General features: G+C 37.2%; 1 protein-coding gene across 1 annotated transcript in view; it reads left to right on the top strand.

Moving 5' to 3' along the window:
* LOC145684162 (uncharacterized) overlaps window positions 1–14842 on the top strand; it is a 99304-nt gene that overhangs the window by 77730 nt on the left and 6732 nt on the right. Inside the window, exons 2-3 of the mRNA XM_081756146.1 lie at window positions 9342–10143; window positions 14563–14717. Coding sequence (XP_081612272.1) covers window positions 9342–10143; window positions 14563–14717 — 957 coding nt within the window. The remainder of the gene's footprint in view (window positions 1–9341; window positions 10144–14562; window positions 14718–14842) is intronic.

The following is a 14842-nucleotide window of genomic DNA, read 5'->3' as shown; positions in this document are numbered from 1 at the left end:
GGTTGCGTTCATATGACCAGCCGTATCTTGAAACCACATTGCTGTTTGTAAATGTGTATTTTTAGCTCCATCACTATAATTGAGCAGTTTTTCCAGGTACGAACGATATGGATGATTATGTGACGGAAATGAAATCAGTTTATTGTTCAAGTAGATTTGTACTTCACTAAACATAGCATTTAGAAAATCATTGACAGGTGCAATTGCTTTATCCGTATTGATGAAGGAGGAACCATCTGGTTTCACAATTTGTGCTTGGATGTATAATAAGGTTTGTGGCAAATCAATATATTCATCACTGCTACCACTCACTACAAATTCTATTGGTGAATTTTCAGCTATTGAACTAATTGGTTTGTAGCCTATAATACGATTGTCCAGAACACTGGTTTGCGTGGGCAACGTTGAAAAAATGTCCAATTCACTTTTTACACATTCACAGGATTGATGATGTAAGAAAGCCATCGTTGAATTAATCAAAAATATCTGGTGACGATGCCAATGATTTCTTCTTCTTCTTATGTGATAATTTACGTCTCTTTGTAGGATTGATGGTGTTGTTGATCGTTGGAAGGTCAACCTCAAACTGAGAGCAGTCATCCCATTTTCGTTTATGATATCCACTTCCCAGCATAGTTTTCAACTTATTTTTAGCTTTTTCTTGTAAATTTGATTTTGCCTCTTGCATCCGTTGATGAAACGATTCTTCCAGCGGTTGATTCGAGATCACAACATCATTAATCATATTGACACCTGATTTTAATAATTCTTTTCCCACAGTTTTAGCTCCTTGCTTCACAAGTGGTAACACTGAACGAAATAAGCCACCAAGGAAACTTCCAATGCCATGTCCTGCTTGATAGGGACTTCCCACATAGACGTTGCCGATACCGGACAACGCTTGTTTTTGGTAGTATTGCAAATACGGATCAGTCATGACGACGACGACGGAAATGTAGTTTTGTAGACACCGTTCCAAAGGTGAATGGCATAGGATGACCTGTGCTATCCCTTATATCGATTTGTATTTGCTCAAAATTCATTTTTTCCACCGGAACATAATGTGCAGGATTAAAGATTTGTACTGCATGACTTCCAAAAGTATGATTCACAGGATCCATGTTGACAATTCGTAGCAATGGTACCATTGTATCTCCAACAATGACAGATTCAATAATGTCACAATAGACATACATTTGTGATGGTAAGCCTAATCGTACATCCGGTGTATATTGTCCCTTTTCCATATCTTTTAAATCACTTTTCGGTTCAAATCCAAGCATTAAACTAACACTTGGTGAGATTTGTACAGAAGTATGGATTTCCTTTTTGGGATGTCTTATGAGGCATATATTATTAGTTGCGTCATGAGATATAAATAAATTGGTTTCTTTATGATGTATATTAATTGCATGAATAAGATCCCGTATATTGTTATAATAGCGAACAGGGATCGTTACAACCTTCCACGGTTCTTGATCATTACTACTTGATGATTTGTAATATATTTTATTGTTTTCACTGTTAATGTTCAGCAAAGAATGTGGATAATGAATCTCTACAATTGCCACATCCCATTTCTGGCGAAACTCTACACGTCGTTGTAATTTCGTAATATATGAAGTCAATGTATTTTCTGGAAAATAATCCATGGAACTATTACTGGGAAGCGTAACGTAAAAATCTTGATCAGGTTCCATTCTTCTTCTTCTTCAATGAAGTTGCAGGGATCCACGAATTGAATGAGGAAGGATATCCTTTCCACTGGACGAGATACTCCTTTCTGCGACCTTTTGTTCTTGTACGTAATATTTTATCGATGAGGAACGTCGAAGGGAGCGGCACTGGTTGTAATTCTTCTCTGTAGAAAACACCATCGATGAGTTGATGATTTAAATCCTCTAGTCGATACACTGGTGGGTTTCTTGGTACAATGGCTTTTACTCTGAATATTTCCCAAGTCCAGTTCTCGAGGCAACCCTTGTCAAAGATACGTTTTGTTTTACTTATACGAACAGTATCACCAACAGATAAATCCGTATCTTGTTTTGAACGTTGTAGCTTTTTGTCGTATAAGTTATGCCACACCTCCAGTAAATTGTCCTGAGAAACGTTTGCAGGTGCCATTTTAATACTGGAATGCCGACTTTCATTGTATGCTTTTACAAGTAAAGGCAATACTTTGATGTAATTGTATGTTTGATATTTGGTAAAGTATTTCCACATACGATGTTTCAATGTCTGATTAAATCTTTCTGCGATGCTGGCTTTAATATCTGGATCCTTTGTTGTAACATGTTGCACGTTGTGTTTCCTGAAAAACTTTTGTACTGTCTTGTTGGTAAATTCAGTTCCTTGATCACTACGTAGTACAATTGGTTTTCTCTCCTGGAAAATCATTTCAAATGCATTCACTATATCCTCGGCACTTTTTGATTTTAGTGGTACAGCCCATCCGTACCGACTAAACACATCAATCACTGTAAGAATATAGCGGTAATTGTCATTATAGTTTTGAAGTGATTGTAAATCATTTAAATCACATTCCCATTGATCATCAATATTGTTGACAAGATAAAAATCTCTACGGAAACGACGACGTACAGGACGATGTAACGTGTAGGTAGGTTGTTTGTTTAACCAAAGTTTTATTTTGGCTAGAGGTATAGATTTTCCTGTGGCTTGCCATAATTTCTTTGCAGTAGAAAACGATGCAGGATGTGCTGGATTGTAATAAATGGATTTTAACTTTTTGTTCATGGTTTGTACGTTGACCATTGTGGAATGATACGTTTTCTTTTTGGTCGGACTTCTAAAACATCATCATCATCATCATCATCTTCTTCTTCTCCGGAAGAAAATAATTCAGGTGCCGGTTTTGGTGGTGCAGATCCTTCAGATGCTGATGTACTATTATGCTTGACAATATAGTTTAATCTTCGTGGATTACCAATCAATTCTTGAGGTGTGTTTGACGATGCAAGGTAGTTGCAAAACAATTCCCAGCCTTGAGGATTAGAATGTTTCCTCGGTCGAGTCACATCGCACATTAAATCTACAATATTGGATCCATGTAGTTTATTATCGTTGATGTACACTGTTCCTTTATGATCCCACGTAATTGCGTCATCTTGTTTTAAACGACGGAATAGTAGTTCGGCTTTCTTACGATACATTTGTGGTATTGCGGCTAAAATTTCTTGTTTCGTGCTATCGTCAACATTCGGGACGTCACCATCAGGTTTCATTGATGTAATTGTAAGTGGTATTGGTTCTTCTTGTTTACGTATCACATAAAGATATTTCTGTAATATTCTATTGTACTGATTCCATTTTTCTTCATCACTTGGATACGATGTATTCAATATGGATTGCATTTCACGATCGAGATTAGATTCTCGATTTTCACTCACACGGGATGATGATGCATGCATTCGTTGAAGCATTTCTGGTGGCACTAAAACCATCTTCTTGCTATGTTCCATGAAGTTTATTGTTTAAACAAAATACTGGATAACACACTTCCTACAATAGGTGCAAGTAATGCAGGTAAGAATCCTCCTTGTTGTACGGCTAAATGTTTCTTCTTTTTATCCAATGATTTTGTATTGTCCACCAGATAGCGGAGCGTGTTCTTGTAACGCTTTAATCTTGACTTCTGCGCACTTGTCAGTGGAACATTGCCTTTTAAGACATTATAACAAGATTCACAAATACTATGAATTAATGAAGCGTCTGCATTGGCAATAATAGCTTTACGCAATCTTGGTTTAGCTTTGTGCAGAGCACGTAGCAGATCAGCGTGTTTCACTGTAGGAGACATCGTGACAGACTAAGTCATTCTTTTCACATGCACAATAATTTAAACATGTTTTGTTGGTACGTAAACATAATGATGCAAATCGTCGGGAAAAATATTTGTACGAAATCGCATTTCATCGGGTGTATCTTGTTTAAGATCCATCAGTAAATAACCATGTGGATTTCTTGTTGCGTCTGCATAACTTTCTTGTAGAAACAGTGGATGCTCAGGCATGATTTGATAACTCATATGCTTGATTTGTGGCTTGTCACGTGGATTTTTAAACAACACCAAATACGAACAATTTAAACTCATATTTCTATTTGCTTTACTTTGATGAAATACATTTTGTGTTATAAAAATCACACTAATATTTCGATGATGTGATCCTTTTGTGAACATATCAACAATATCACTATTCACTTCTCGCATATGGTCATCAATAATAATCAAATGTGGTCCATCTTGAGGCTGAAAATCTTTCATTCGTGGAAGTCCTTCGTGAAATTCTACTGGAACCGGCATTGTTGCATACACGTCTTGCCATTCTGCATAATACCAATATATCTTACGAAATTTTGCATTGATCATGGTTGGGAGATGTGATAGTAATCGCTTCACAAAATACGTTTTTCCACACCCACTAGGCCCTGCGAGAATACAGGTAAATGGATGTTTCCACTGTGTATCCATGATGAACACTAACACCTTGTTTCAAAAATGATGCGTATTTAAAGCGAGTACAAAAATTCTTGCACTCACTGGTGTGAAAAGGAAAAACCGTTCATCTCTTTATCGAATAATTGAAAACCGTTTATTTGTTAATCGAATAGTTGAAAACCGTTTATTTGTTATTCGAATAGTTAAAAAACTGGATAAAGTTTAACGGTTAACCGTGAAAGCTGATCAATGATTTAAATTCTATTTGAAAAAAATTTTCTTATGAAATTTGTTTTGAAATTTTTGTTTCAAAAATTTTGTTTGAAAATTTTTTGTTTCAAAATTTTGGTTACAATTATTTTTTGTTTGAAATTTTTTGTTTCAAAATTTTTTTGTTTAAAAATTTTTCGTTTGAAATTTTTTCAAAATTTTTTGTTTGATAAGTTTTCATTTCAAATTTTTTGGTTGAAAATTTTTTCGTTTCAAAATTTTTGTTTGAATTGTTTTTTGTTTCAAAATTTTTTGAAAATTTTTTAATTTCAAGATTTTTGTTTAAATGTTTTCGTTTCAATTTTTGTTTTAAAAACTTTCGTTTGATTTTTTAGTTTGAAAGAGAGAACATTGACCAGGGACCTCGTCGCGCATCAAAATCAAATCATTGATCACGTGACTGTACTACACCCGAAGGGTCCTACCAAATTGAAAGGGGATACCCGTCCATACCTTATCAAATAGGATAAATTGAGTCAGTAACCGAACACGTGGTTGTACTTAAAAATTTAACAATAGGACCACCGAAACATATTGAGGTCCTGTACTATGCTTCAATTGGACAATTTCAGTGGACCCCCATTGCCAAAATTTAAGAAGGGTGCAGCAATATACCCATGTCTTATGATAGGAAATCGACCCCTGTAATCATAGAATCACATCAAAGGGGATAAAATGGGCCAAAAACCAAACACAATTTAAGGGGTGGGCCAAAGTACCCCTCCCAAATTTTTAAAGGAGTGCACAAATGTACCTATGTCTTATGATAGGGAATAGACCCCTATACATAACCATATAACCATATAAGGTAATAGAACCTCATCCAAGAGGTTAAATTGGGCCAAAAGACCAAACACGTGGTACAACGTATTGCTTACGTTTATATTTTGACAATTTTGTACCCCTAGAAGGAAACGAGGTGGACCATCCAAATTTATCATAATACATGTTAGGATCCGGTACTATAATACCAAATGTTTAAATTGGTCAATTTCCAAAATTTAAGGGGTGGGCCATGGTACCCCTCCCAAATTTTTCAAGGGGTGCATTAATATACCCATGTCTTATGAAAGGTAATGGACCCCTGTATACGCCCATATAACTATATAGGGTAATAACACCTCATCCAAGGGGATAAATTAGGTCAAAAACCCCCGAAATTTGAATTTTTGGCAATTTTTTACCCCTAAAAGGGAACGACATAGACACCCAATACGGATAGAGATACATACTATGGTCCTAGGCTACCACACCAAATTTTTAGATTTGGCAATTTCCAAAATTTAAGGGGTGGGCCAAGGTACCCCTCCCAAATTTTTCAAGGGGTGCATTAATATACCCATGTCTTATGAAAGGGAATGGACCCCTGTATACGCCCATATAACCATATAGGGTAATAATACCTCATCCAAGGGGATAAATTAGGTCAAAAACCCCCGAAATTTGACTTTTTGGCAATTTTTTACCCATGAAAGGGAACGACATAGACCCCCAATACGGATAGAGGTACATACTGTGGTCCTAGGCTACCATACCAAATTTTTAGATTTGGCAATTTCCAAAATTTAAGGGGGGTGGTCCTATGTACCCCTGCCAAAATTTAGGGGGTGGGCCAAGGTACCCCTGCCAAAATTTAGAGGGGGTGGTCCTAGGTACCCCTAGGTCATTGACCCGGGCCAAGGTCATTGACCTTTGACCTATGACGTCACAAAAATTTTTGCTGACTCGGCTAGCCATAACGGGACCACTACTACCCCCTACCTTTTTAGATCCACTTTTACCGCTGCCCTGATTCATGCACAAATAGTGGGGGAACATAGTAGCAATTCCGATAGAGATTCATCTTATGATTTTACGATTAAGCTATTATCTTTTTAGAGTAGCTTGTCACTCTTATATACGCTTTGTCACATTTGAAAGGGAATCCACTTGGTTACTTAGAGTATTCGATAATTTTGCTATATATTATTATTTACTTCAATCAAATTATGCATTGTTTATTTCTATAACATACCATAATTTATAATAACATACCACGCATGCGCATTCCATAGTCTCACAATAGAGCAGTGTGCTAGAGCGTTGTCTGATTATTGCTATTATTGTTATCTGTTTTTTTTTTAGTGATTTTATTATTTTGTGCCTTTTAGTGCTTTTCTAAAAGTCGGTTGCTGTTTTCTTAAAATTTGTATGTTCTGCTTTCAAGTGCGTTTTTTTGCAGTAGGTTATTTTTCTTTTAATCAGTTTTCATTCAGTGTTTCTTAGTGTTTTTTTTTTAAAGTCAGATATATTTATTAGATGTCTTCTAATAAGCATTACAAGGTTTATTATAAACATTCGTTACAAAAATGTTTTCAATATTTTGGATTAGTGCAATTCACCTTACTTTGTCGATTATCTGGTTGGCGCATATTTTTAGGGTAACTTTTTACATCAGACGTTGCAGAAATAACTCGATTTATTTAGTGTATAAATCATTATTAGAAAATTTTAAATGCTTTATACAGTGAAACCTGTCTTTAGCGGAATCGAGCGGGACTTGCAAAAATTTCCGTTAAAGTCAGGTTTCCGCTTAGTGGAGGTAGACCTTTCCTTTCTTAAAAAAAAAAAAAATCATGCTTATAAAGGGGCATACTGAGAAAATATATTACTGTACGTACATTGTTCGATTACAGTACTTCTTTCTTCTACGAATAAATACACAAAAAAATCAAAATTAATACAAAATATGCTTTGCACTTATTTTCTTTATTTTTCTAATAGCCAAGCAGAGTTTTCTGTGTACATTGCTGTTTGGCTGATTGACTTTCCGCATAAACTTTAGCCTGAGAAATTATACTAAGTGAATCAGAATCATTTTTTCGTAAGGCAAATTTTTGCAGTTCGTTTAAACTTCTGAGAGAATCTTGATATGTACTTATTCTACACTCTTCTTGGAACTCGGTATCGTATTCCTCTTCTTCCTCTATCTCGTTTTCTTCTTTCTGACATTCCATATGATTCTTGATTAAGTTGCGGGGATTAAGGACAATTTGTGGGGGTGAATATGAGTAGTGATTGGGGAAGGTCAACACTGTCCAGAAATATTTAACAAAAGAACGAACATTTTATCGCAGACAGTGTAATATATATGTCCCACAGAATGTCTAAACATCTTCTAAACGCTGTAGTCCGGAACTCAGAATTTTCCGTTAAATGTTTATTTTTCTTTCCGTTGTCCGCGTAACACAGTTTCCGCTTAATGAAGGGAGTTTTACACGTTTTATTCTCCAAAATTCATGGGACCGTGAAATATTTCCGTTTAAGACAGTTTTCCGTTTAATAAAGGGTCCGTTGAAGACAGGTTTTACTGTACATAAGAAGCTGGCTTTAGAATAGCTTAATTCGATTAGTGGAAATCGTATCGAAATATGACTAACGGTTCTCTAGATAATCGCGAACATATCTATATACGAGGTGTGTTCAAGAAGCATCAAACCTTATTTTTTCCCGAGTAAACCAATGAAGCGTGGAAGGCTTTCGTCAGTGTAGATATTGAGGGGGACACTTACACGCAGTCCTGAATTTTTTCCCGCCCACAGAAAGCGTTGTTGCTGGCAGTCGGCCAACTTCTGAAGATGTGTTGTGAGCGGTCGTCGGATTTTTCTTTTCTTTTCTTTTTTTCTTTTTCTTTTTTTTTTTGGCTTTCTTCTGCAAAATGACAGAAAACTCTGAGCAACAATATTACATCAAATCTTGTCAAAAACTTGGCGATACCCAAGTGGAAATCATTCAATCGGATCGTTACATTTAATTTTGAACGAGAATTTGGGCATGAGGAGAATGTACGTAAAGTTTGATTCAGGCTTTCATCACCAAACACAACATTCCTGTGTGTCGTCAGGCTCCCGACATAGCTGCATGTGACTTTTGGTTATTTTCCAAGTTGAAAATGTCACTAAAAGGGACCCGAATTTGAGTCAAGACAAGACATCATACAGAATGCGACGGATCGGTTGCTGACTATTTCAAAAACTGTGTTCCAGAAGTGTTTCTAATAGTGGCGGAAGCGCTGGGAGATGTGTGTGCATTACTAAGGAGACTGCTCTGAAGAAGATTAGGGTTTCGGGTTTCCAAATTATTAATGTATTTTAGCCAATTAAAGGTTCAATACTTTTTGAACACACATCACATACACATACATACAGGTAAAACTGCAAATTATTTTTTTTTAATCTTTTAAAAGATAATGTTTATCATTGCTTTGATATAACAATTGAGGATAATATTGGTACCATAAAAACCAAGGATGTTATAAAATAGAGGATCTGCCAATACGTATCTTCATCCTATGAACTCATTGAACCCAGAAAAACAACCGAGCATCGTCTGAATCCGCACGTCTGATTGGTTACTCTCGTTTCCGCCATGATGGTTGGCTCGAAACATTGCGGTCTTAGTGACGCGAAGCGGGCAGAGTGGTTGTGACGAAACTGTTACGTATGGCTTCACGATTTTGTTGTATGGGCAGATCCTCTATTTTATAATATCCTTGATGAAAAAAATGTTCATTATTGCTTTAGAAGTACAAATCAATATTAAAGTTGATTCCTTTTTCTTGTCTTCGCAGGTCCGAGAGGAGAAGAAGAAGGATAAACAATATGAAGACAGCGACTCAGAATATGATGATGAAGATAATGATGAAGATGAATACGTAGATGATGATGAGGATTATTATAGCTATAATGAATTCAGCAGCGAGAGTGACGAAAACACCGGAAGATCACGGCGCCACATTGACGAAACATCAGATGGTGTTCCAGTTATCGACGCCAGTTACGGAGCACTGCAGAATCGTTCCAGCGAGGGACTTCGACTTTACGAATCCTTGGTATCCACTGGAAACCAAGGAGAACCCAGAAGCCCTGATGTTAGCTGGGAGACAACTGAGAATCCAATCAAGGAGTACCATCGAGTAAGCCCTCTTTGGTCGTCAAAGCAACGGCGCAAGAAGTTCAAACCTTCGCAAACGGGACCCCAATTTGCTGACGACATCTACTACGCCCGCAGCAAACCAAAAGTGACCATTGCTACTTCTGAGGCACCTGTATTCGAACGGAAATCTAGAGTGAAACAGACCAAGTCAAGCAGCAATGAACTTGTACTTGACCACGCACGACCCTCGTACTTACGAGTGTCTTCCACAACACCTCGACCAACAACCACCAGCACTGAAGCACAGGAGGATGAAGTGTTGGTGAGAGTCTATCAACAGTTCCATTCACCTGAGACAGAAGTCACACATCGCAGACCCGCAGGGGGCCAGGTCAGACGTATAAGAAGAAGGCAGGGTGGCAGACATAGATTCTTTGCTGTTCACTATGGTGGTGATACCAGCAATCTCCATCCAAGTACTCATCCTCATTATGCAGGTAAGTTTAGCAAATATTGTGAAAAACCCATAATATCTTAAAATGCTGCCACAATAATTTTCCTTGTTTTCACATGTGATCATGAGAGTAGATTAAGCGATGTTTGACGTCTCCTTTTCAGCACGAAGGCTATGTGAGACGTAACAATAGCTAAAGTGGACTTCAAACCCCTACTCCACTTCCTACCCGGTACCGTGGATCGAACGCCACGGAAACTGTCGAGTCCATAAAATAAGGTAGTATGGTACATACTATGCAACTCAGTGAAGAATACTTTATTGGTCATTCAGTGCTTTTATTGCATCTGAATGTCTGAACAGGAATATGGAGAAAAGTTGACTGATTTATTAACATTGATATAAATGTGGTAAACGGAATATAAACAACAATGATACACCATGTGACACATATGTTCTCGTCTTATAATATTTCTATGAAACATGTACAAAGTATTATTGAATTTCGTGTCATAAATTTGAAGATGAATCCTTATATCAAACGAAAGAAAAAATGTTCTATTAACCATGAGTCGGAAAATCCCACCTATCGCATTTATAAAGAGCCGAAAATTCGAAACATCACGTCTTAAAGTTTCCTTAAAAAATTCCCTGGACCGACACAAAATTTCCCTTTTTCTTATCAAATTTTTCCTAATTTGTTGAGTGTGCAATTCCCATGACAGAAATTACGTGACAAGATTAATTTAGCTATATTACGGGAAGTGCAACCACATTTGTTTTATTCATTTGCTTTTATTAATTAATTAATTAATTTATTTATTTTACTATTCCTTCACTTTTATTTTATGAAAAAAAAAAAACACCAATCAGCAATGGGTGCAAAGTAGGCTACTTTGAACAGATACAGATATTGTTATTGTATTGGTTCATTTCTGAAGAACAAAGAAAAATTTAGGCATTTATATTGGTCAATCAGCTAGCGTAAGAGTTTCCCTGGGTTTTCACGTTTTATCGAAAAATTCCCTTTTGTCCTTTTTGCTAAATTTACCTACGAAATTTTTCTAGACTAGGGAAATTTCCGTCAAACTACGATCACTGATCTGCACTAGAGGGTACTTTATACAATTCAGTACGCCAGTACGAGGGTATTGTGAAAAATGGACATCTACATAATGTGCGCACTAATTCCCGTGTAATTCCTTAAACTGCTTCCGAGAAGTCTCATTATTTTCAAGTCAGAGCGTCTTACAACGTGATATTTCGCCTTTACCGATTCATGTTTATTAGAACTAATTTTCTTCAATCTGTTATAAGGAATCATTTTCTAATTTTGTGACGAGGATTTCATTAACACACTGTATATACACTATATTTCACTAGTAGAAAATTTGGAAATTTATTAACACATTACAAGGGATTTCCATTAGTTACAAGTAAAGATTATCTACTATGTGCTACATGTATATTTCATTAGTTAGATTATAAGAAACATCTATGTAATACTAGCTGCATATTTTTATTAGTTGATTGAATTTTATTAGTTCCTTTCAATAGTGCGATTGGGATTTATGTTCCTGATAAATATTTATAAAAATATAATTTTATTAAATTATTGAATTTAATATAATATAAATATAATTTGGTGTGATTGAAGCAGCCAAATTTTTGTAGGTGTTAACCAGTCTCTGTAACACAAACGGCCTCTGATAGCCACGCTTGAAACGTCACAAATTTTGTGCAAGTTCATTAGAGAGTATAGTCATGTCATGAGACAATATGCTGTGGAACAGGGTCGTGTGAAAGTCCATCATGGAGAACACACAATTCCAAGTAATTTCCCTTTACGAGTTCAAACTTGGGTACGCGGCCACAGTCCAACAGAATGTTCAGAAGAACTTTTGAATAACACTGCGGAAGTGAACCTAAGAGAAGTTCTGCAATTCAAGACGAGTTAGGTATACACCATACCACTGTCGTTCGGTGGCTTCATGCAATTGCAGACGAATTAGGCACACACCATACCACTGTCGTTTGGTGACTGCATGTAATTGCGAACGAATTAGGCATACACTATGCTACAGCCATTTGACAGCTCGATAATAGGTAATGGGTAAAATTTGAACTCATAGGTGTCACATGGGATGATACCGGCTAACAAGATTTGCTGTCTGGGGGATGAGCTCTCTGAGTGTAAGGAATAATCGGCAACGTTTCCACTATTGGAATGTCACTTCCGAATAAAAATGGCTGCGACAATCGTAAACTGTCATGACAGTAGCTGAATCACCATCAACGTTGGGAGCAGTTCCAGAAAGCATCTTTCCACCCGTGTAAGGCGTTATTGATTTATGGGTTAGTTGATCTGCCGACCCAAAGCCATAACTTCCGATCGTTGTAATATGCTGAACTTCATGAATTGCGCCAAAACTTTGCCCGCAAATGTCCATAAATATTCAAAAGACGAGTTGTTCTCATGTTGCACGATAATGCAGATGCTATAATATCACTTGAAAGATCTTGCAGACTCTCCTTTAGTTGGAGTATGAAATTCTTTCTCATCCAACGTATTCTCACCCACTGATAATAATCTCTTCCGATATCTCGATCTCTTCGTCGGAGCGAAGACCTTCCCTGATGATCGGGCGATGAAACATGCGCATCGTAGACCCCAAACTTCTTTCGCCACAGAGTCAAATCGTTGGGTGAGCGATGCCGGAAGATTGTTGCATAGGCGTCTTAGTTTCATTAAGTAGGTATTGTACTGTAATTCCATTTTTTGCCTTTGGAAATGATGCACTTTTGGCGGAGATTTTATTCTCACCAATCTAATAGTTATTCATAGTCAGATCAAAATCCAGGAATTACAATTAATCTTTTACTATCTAATGTTGTATCTTTGTCAATAGATGGAAAGTCTGGAAGTTTAAAGTTGAGTTTGAGCAAAATTGAGGATTCATCGGCTGCCTTGAGTTTAGGATTATATTAACTGGAGATTGAAGGTCCATTATTGCTGTTTACATTAAGAGGCGTATCTCGTATGTGGTATCAAGTTAATATTCGATGATTTCTATTTAAAGTCTTTCTAAGTTGATGACTTTGGAAACTATTTCCAAATGCGAAGTTGGGTATATACAGATACTAACCTAAAGGAAGCACCTGGAATTGGAAACAACATGTCAGATGTATCGATTGGCAACATCAGACGGCGATCGCAGCACAGGACTGTTGGTAGTGATATGTCAGAGCAAACTCCGTATTACATGTAGAACAGAAGAAAGCAGCAATGTGCAGTTAGCTGAGCAGATACTAATAGTGTAAAATGATTAATCTCTCTGATTGTCGACGCTTTGTTATTTTATGCAAATGTGTTGAGTGTGTGTCTGTCACGAGGGACAATGTCCGAGGTAATGACAACTTAAAAACTTAGGGCAGGACCACATGGGCGAAGAGGAATAGTGGTCAGAAGAAAACTTTTACTGACAGGTGGTGCCAAGCATTAAAGTGGATTGCCACTTAGAACGTCACGCGAATGCGGTGTAAGAACGAAGAAACTTAGGCAACATCTTCCACAGTCTGTGTTGACAATCATAGTCCGCCTGGAGAAACGTGACATGGATATTCGAAGTCGAGTCGCAAGAGCAGCATTACTGATAAGGGATCATAACGCTTTAGCACGACACCAACAGTGCTGAGAAGATGCAACATGTACCGCGGATGACTAGAAACGTGTGATATGGTTGAATGAGTCTTCGTTAACCTTATTGTAAACCACGGATTGTTTATGTGTGGCGAACACCCAAAAAGGTCACAAATCTCCGCGACTCTCCACCCAACCATGAAACATGGCAGCGGTTCTATGATGGCATGGGTCGCAATACCTCGGTTTCTAGTGAGTCCTATGCTGACATTTACCGGTAAAGTGAGTAATCCTAATTATGTATCCATTTTAGGAGGCCATATGCATCTTTTGATTCTGACGTTGTTTCCGGGTAATGATACAATATTCCAGAAGTATAACGCACCCATTCGCACTGCTGGAGATATTGCAATGTGGTTTGAGGATGATGGGACGAAGTTGAACACCTCCTCTGGCCCGTTCAATCCCAGGACCTGGGAACATTTGAGATCCGTTTTGGTGACATGAATCCGCCGCAGATTTCCTTCTCCATCATCTCTCACGAAACTGAGTAATACAATGTACGCAGAATAGTGTAATACTTCAGCTGCTACCATTCACGACCTCTATGACCCATTCCACTTCGCACGAGAGCTGTTCTGAGGGCGAAAGGTAGTCTAACGCAACATTAATCCAGTAGAAGTTGTATTTTTTTCTGATATTTACATTGATTTGATTAGTATCTGTATTTGGCTTGGTGTAATATTTTAAAAGGAATTCGTATAAGCGAACAATATGTTTAGATACTACAATTGTATTAATCACTCTCTTGTTTCTTTCTAGGAAATGGAAAATTGATACATCCTCACGGTACATTTAAAGACTGGAAGGCTAGTAATTGGAGCAAAGAGATTGGCTCAAACAACAGATTCCACTTTGATGAAACCCATGGTGTTCTTACAATCAAAGAAAGCGGCATCTATTTCATCTACGCACAGGTATTTTCATTTTCGATAAAAACGTCTTTCCTAATGTTTTTCGATATCGAAATTACTAATGAGTGATCATATGTTTAGATTCGCATCTACAATAGCAGCCGATATTCTATGATCTACAGTATATC

The sequence above is a fragment of the Thermobia domestica genome, chromosome 4, assembly GCF_964235325.1.
Source record: "Thermobia domestica chromosome 4, izTheDome1.hap1.1, whole genome shotgun sequence".
NCBI lineage: Eukaryota > Metazoa > Arthropoda > Insecta > Zygentoma > Lepismatidae > Thermobia > Thermobia domestica.
Note: the sequence above shows the minus strand (reverse complement) of the source record. Positions and strands in the feature narration are given on the sequence as shown.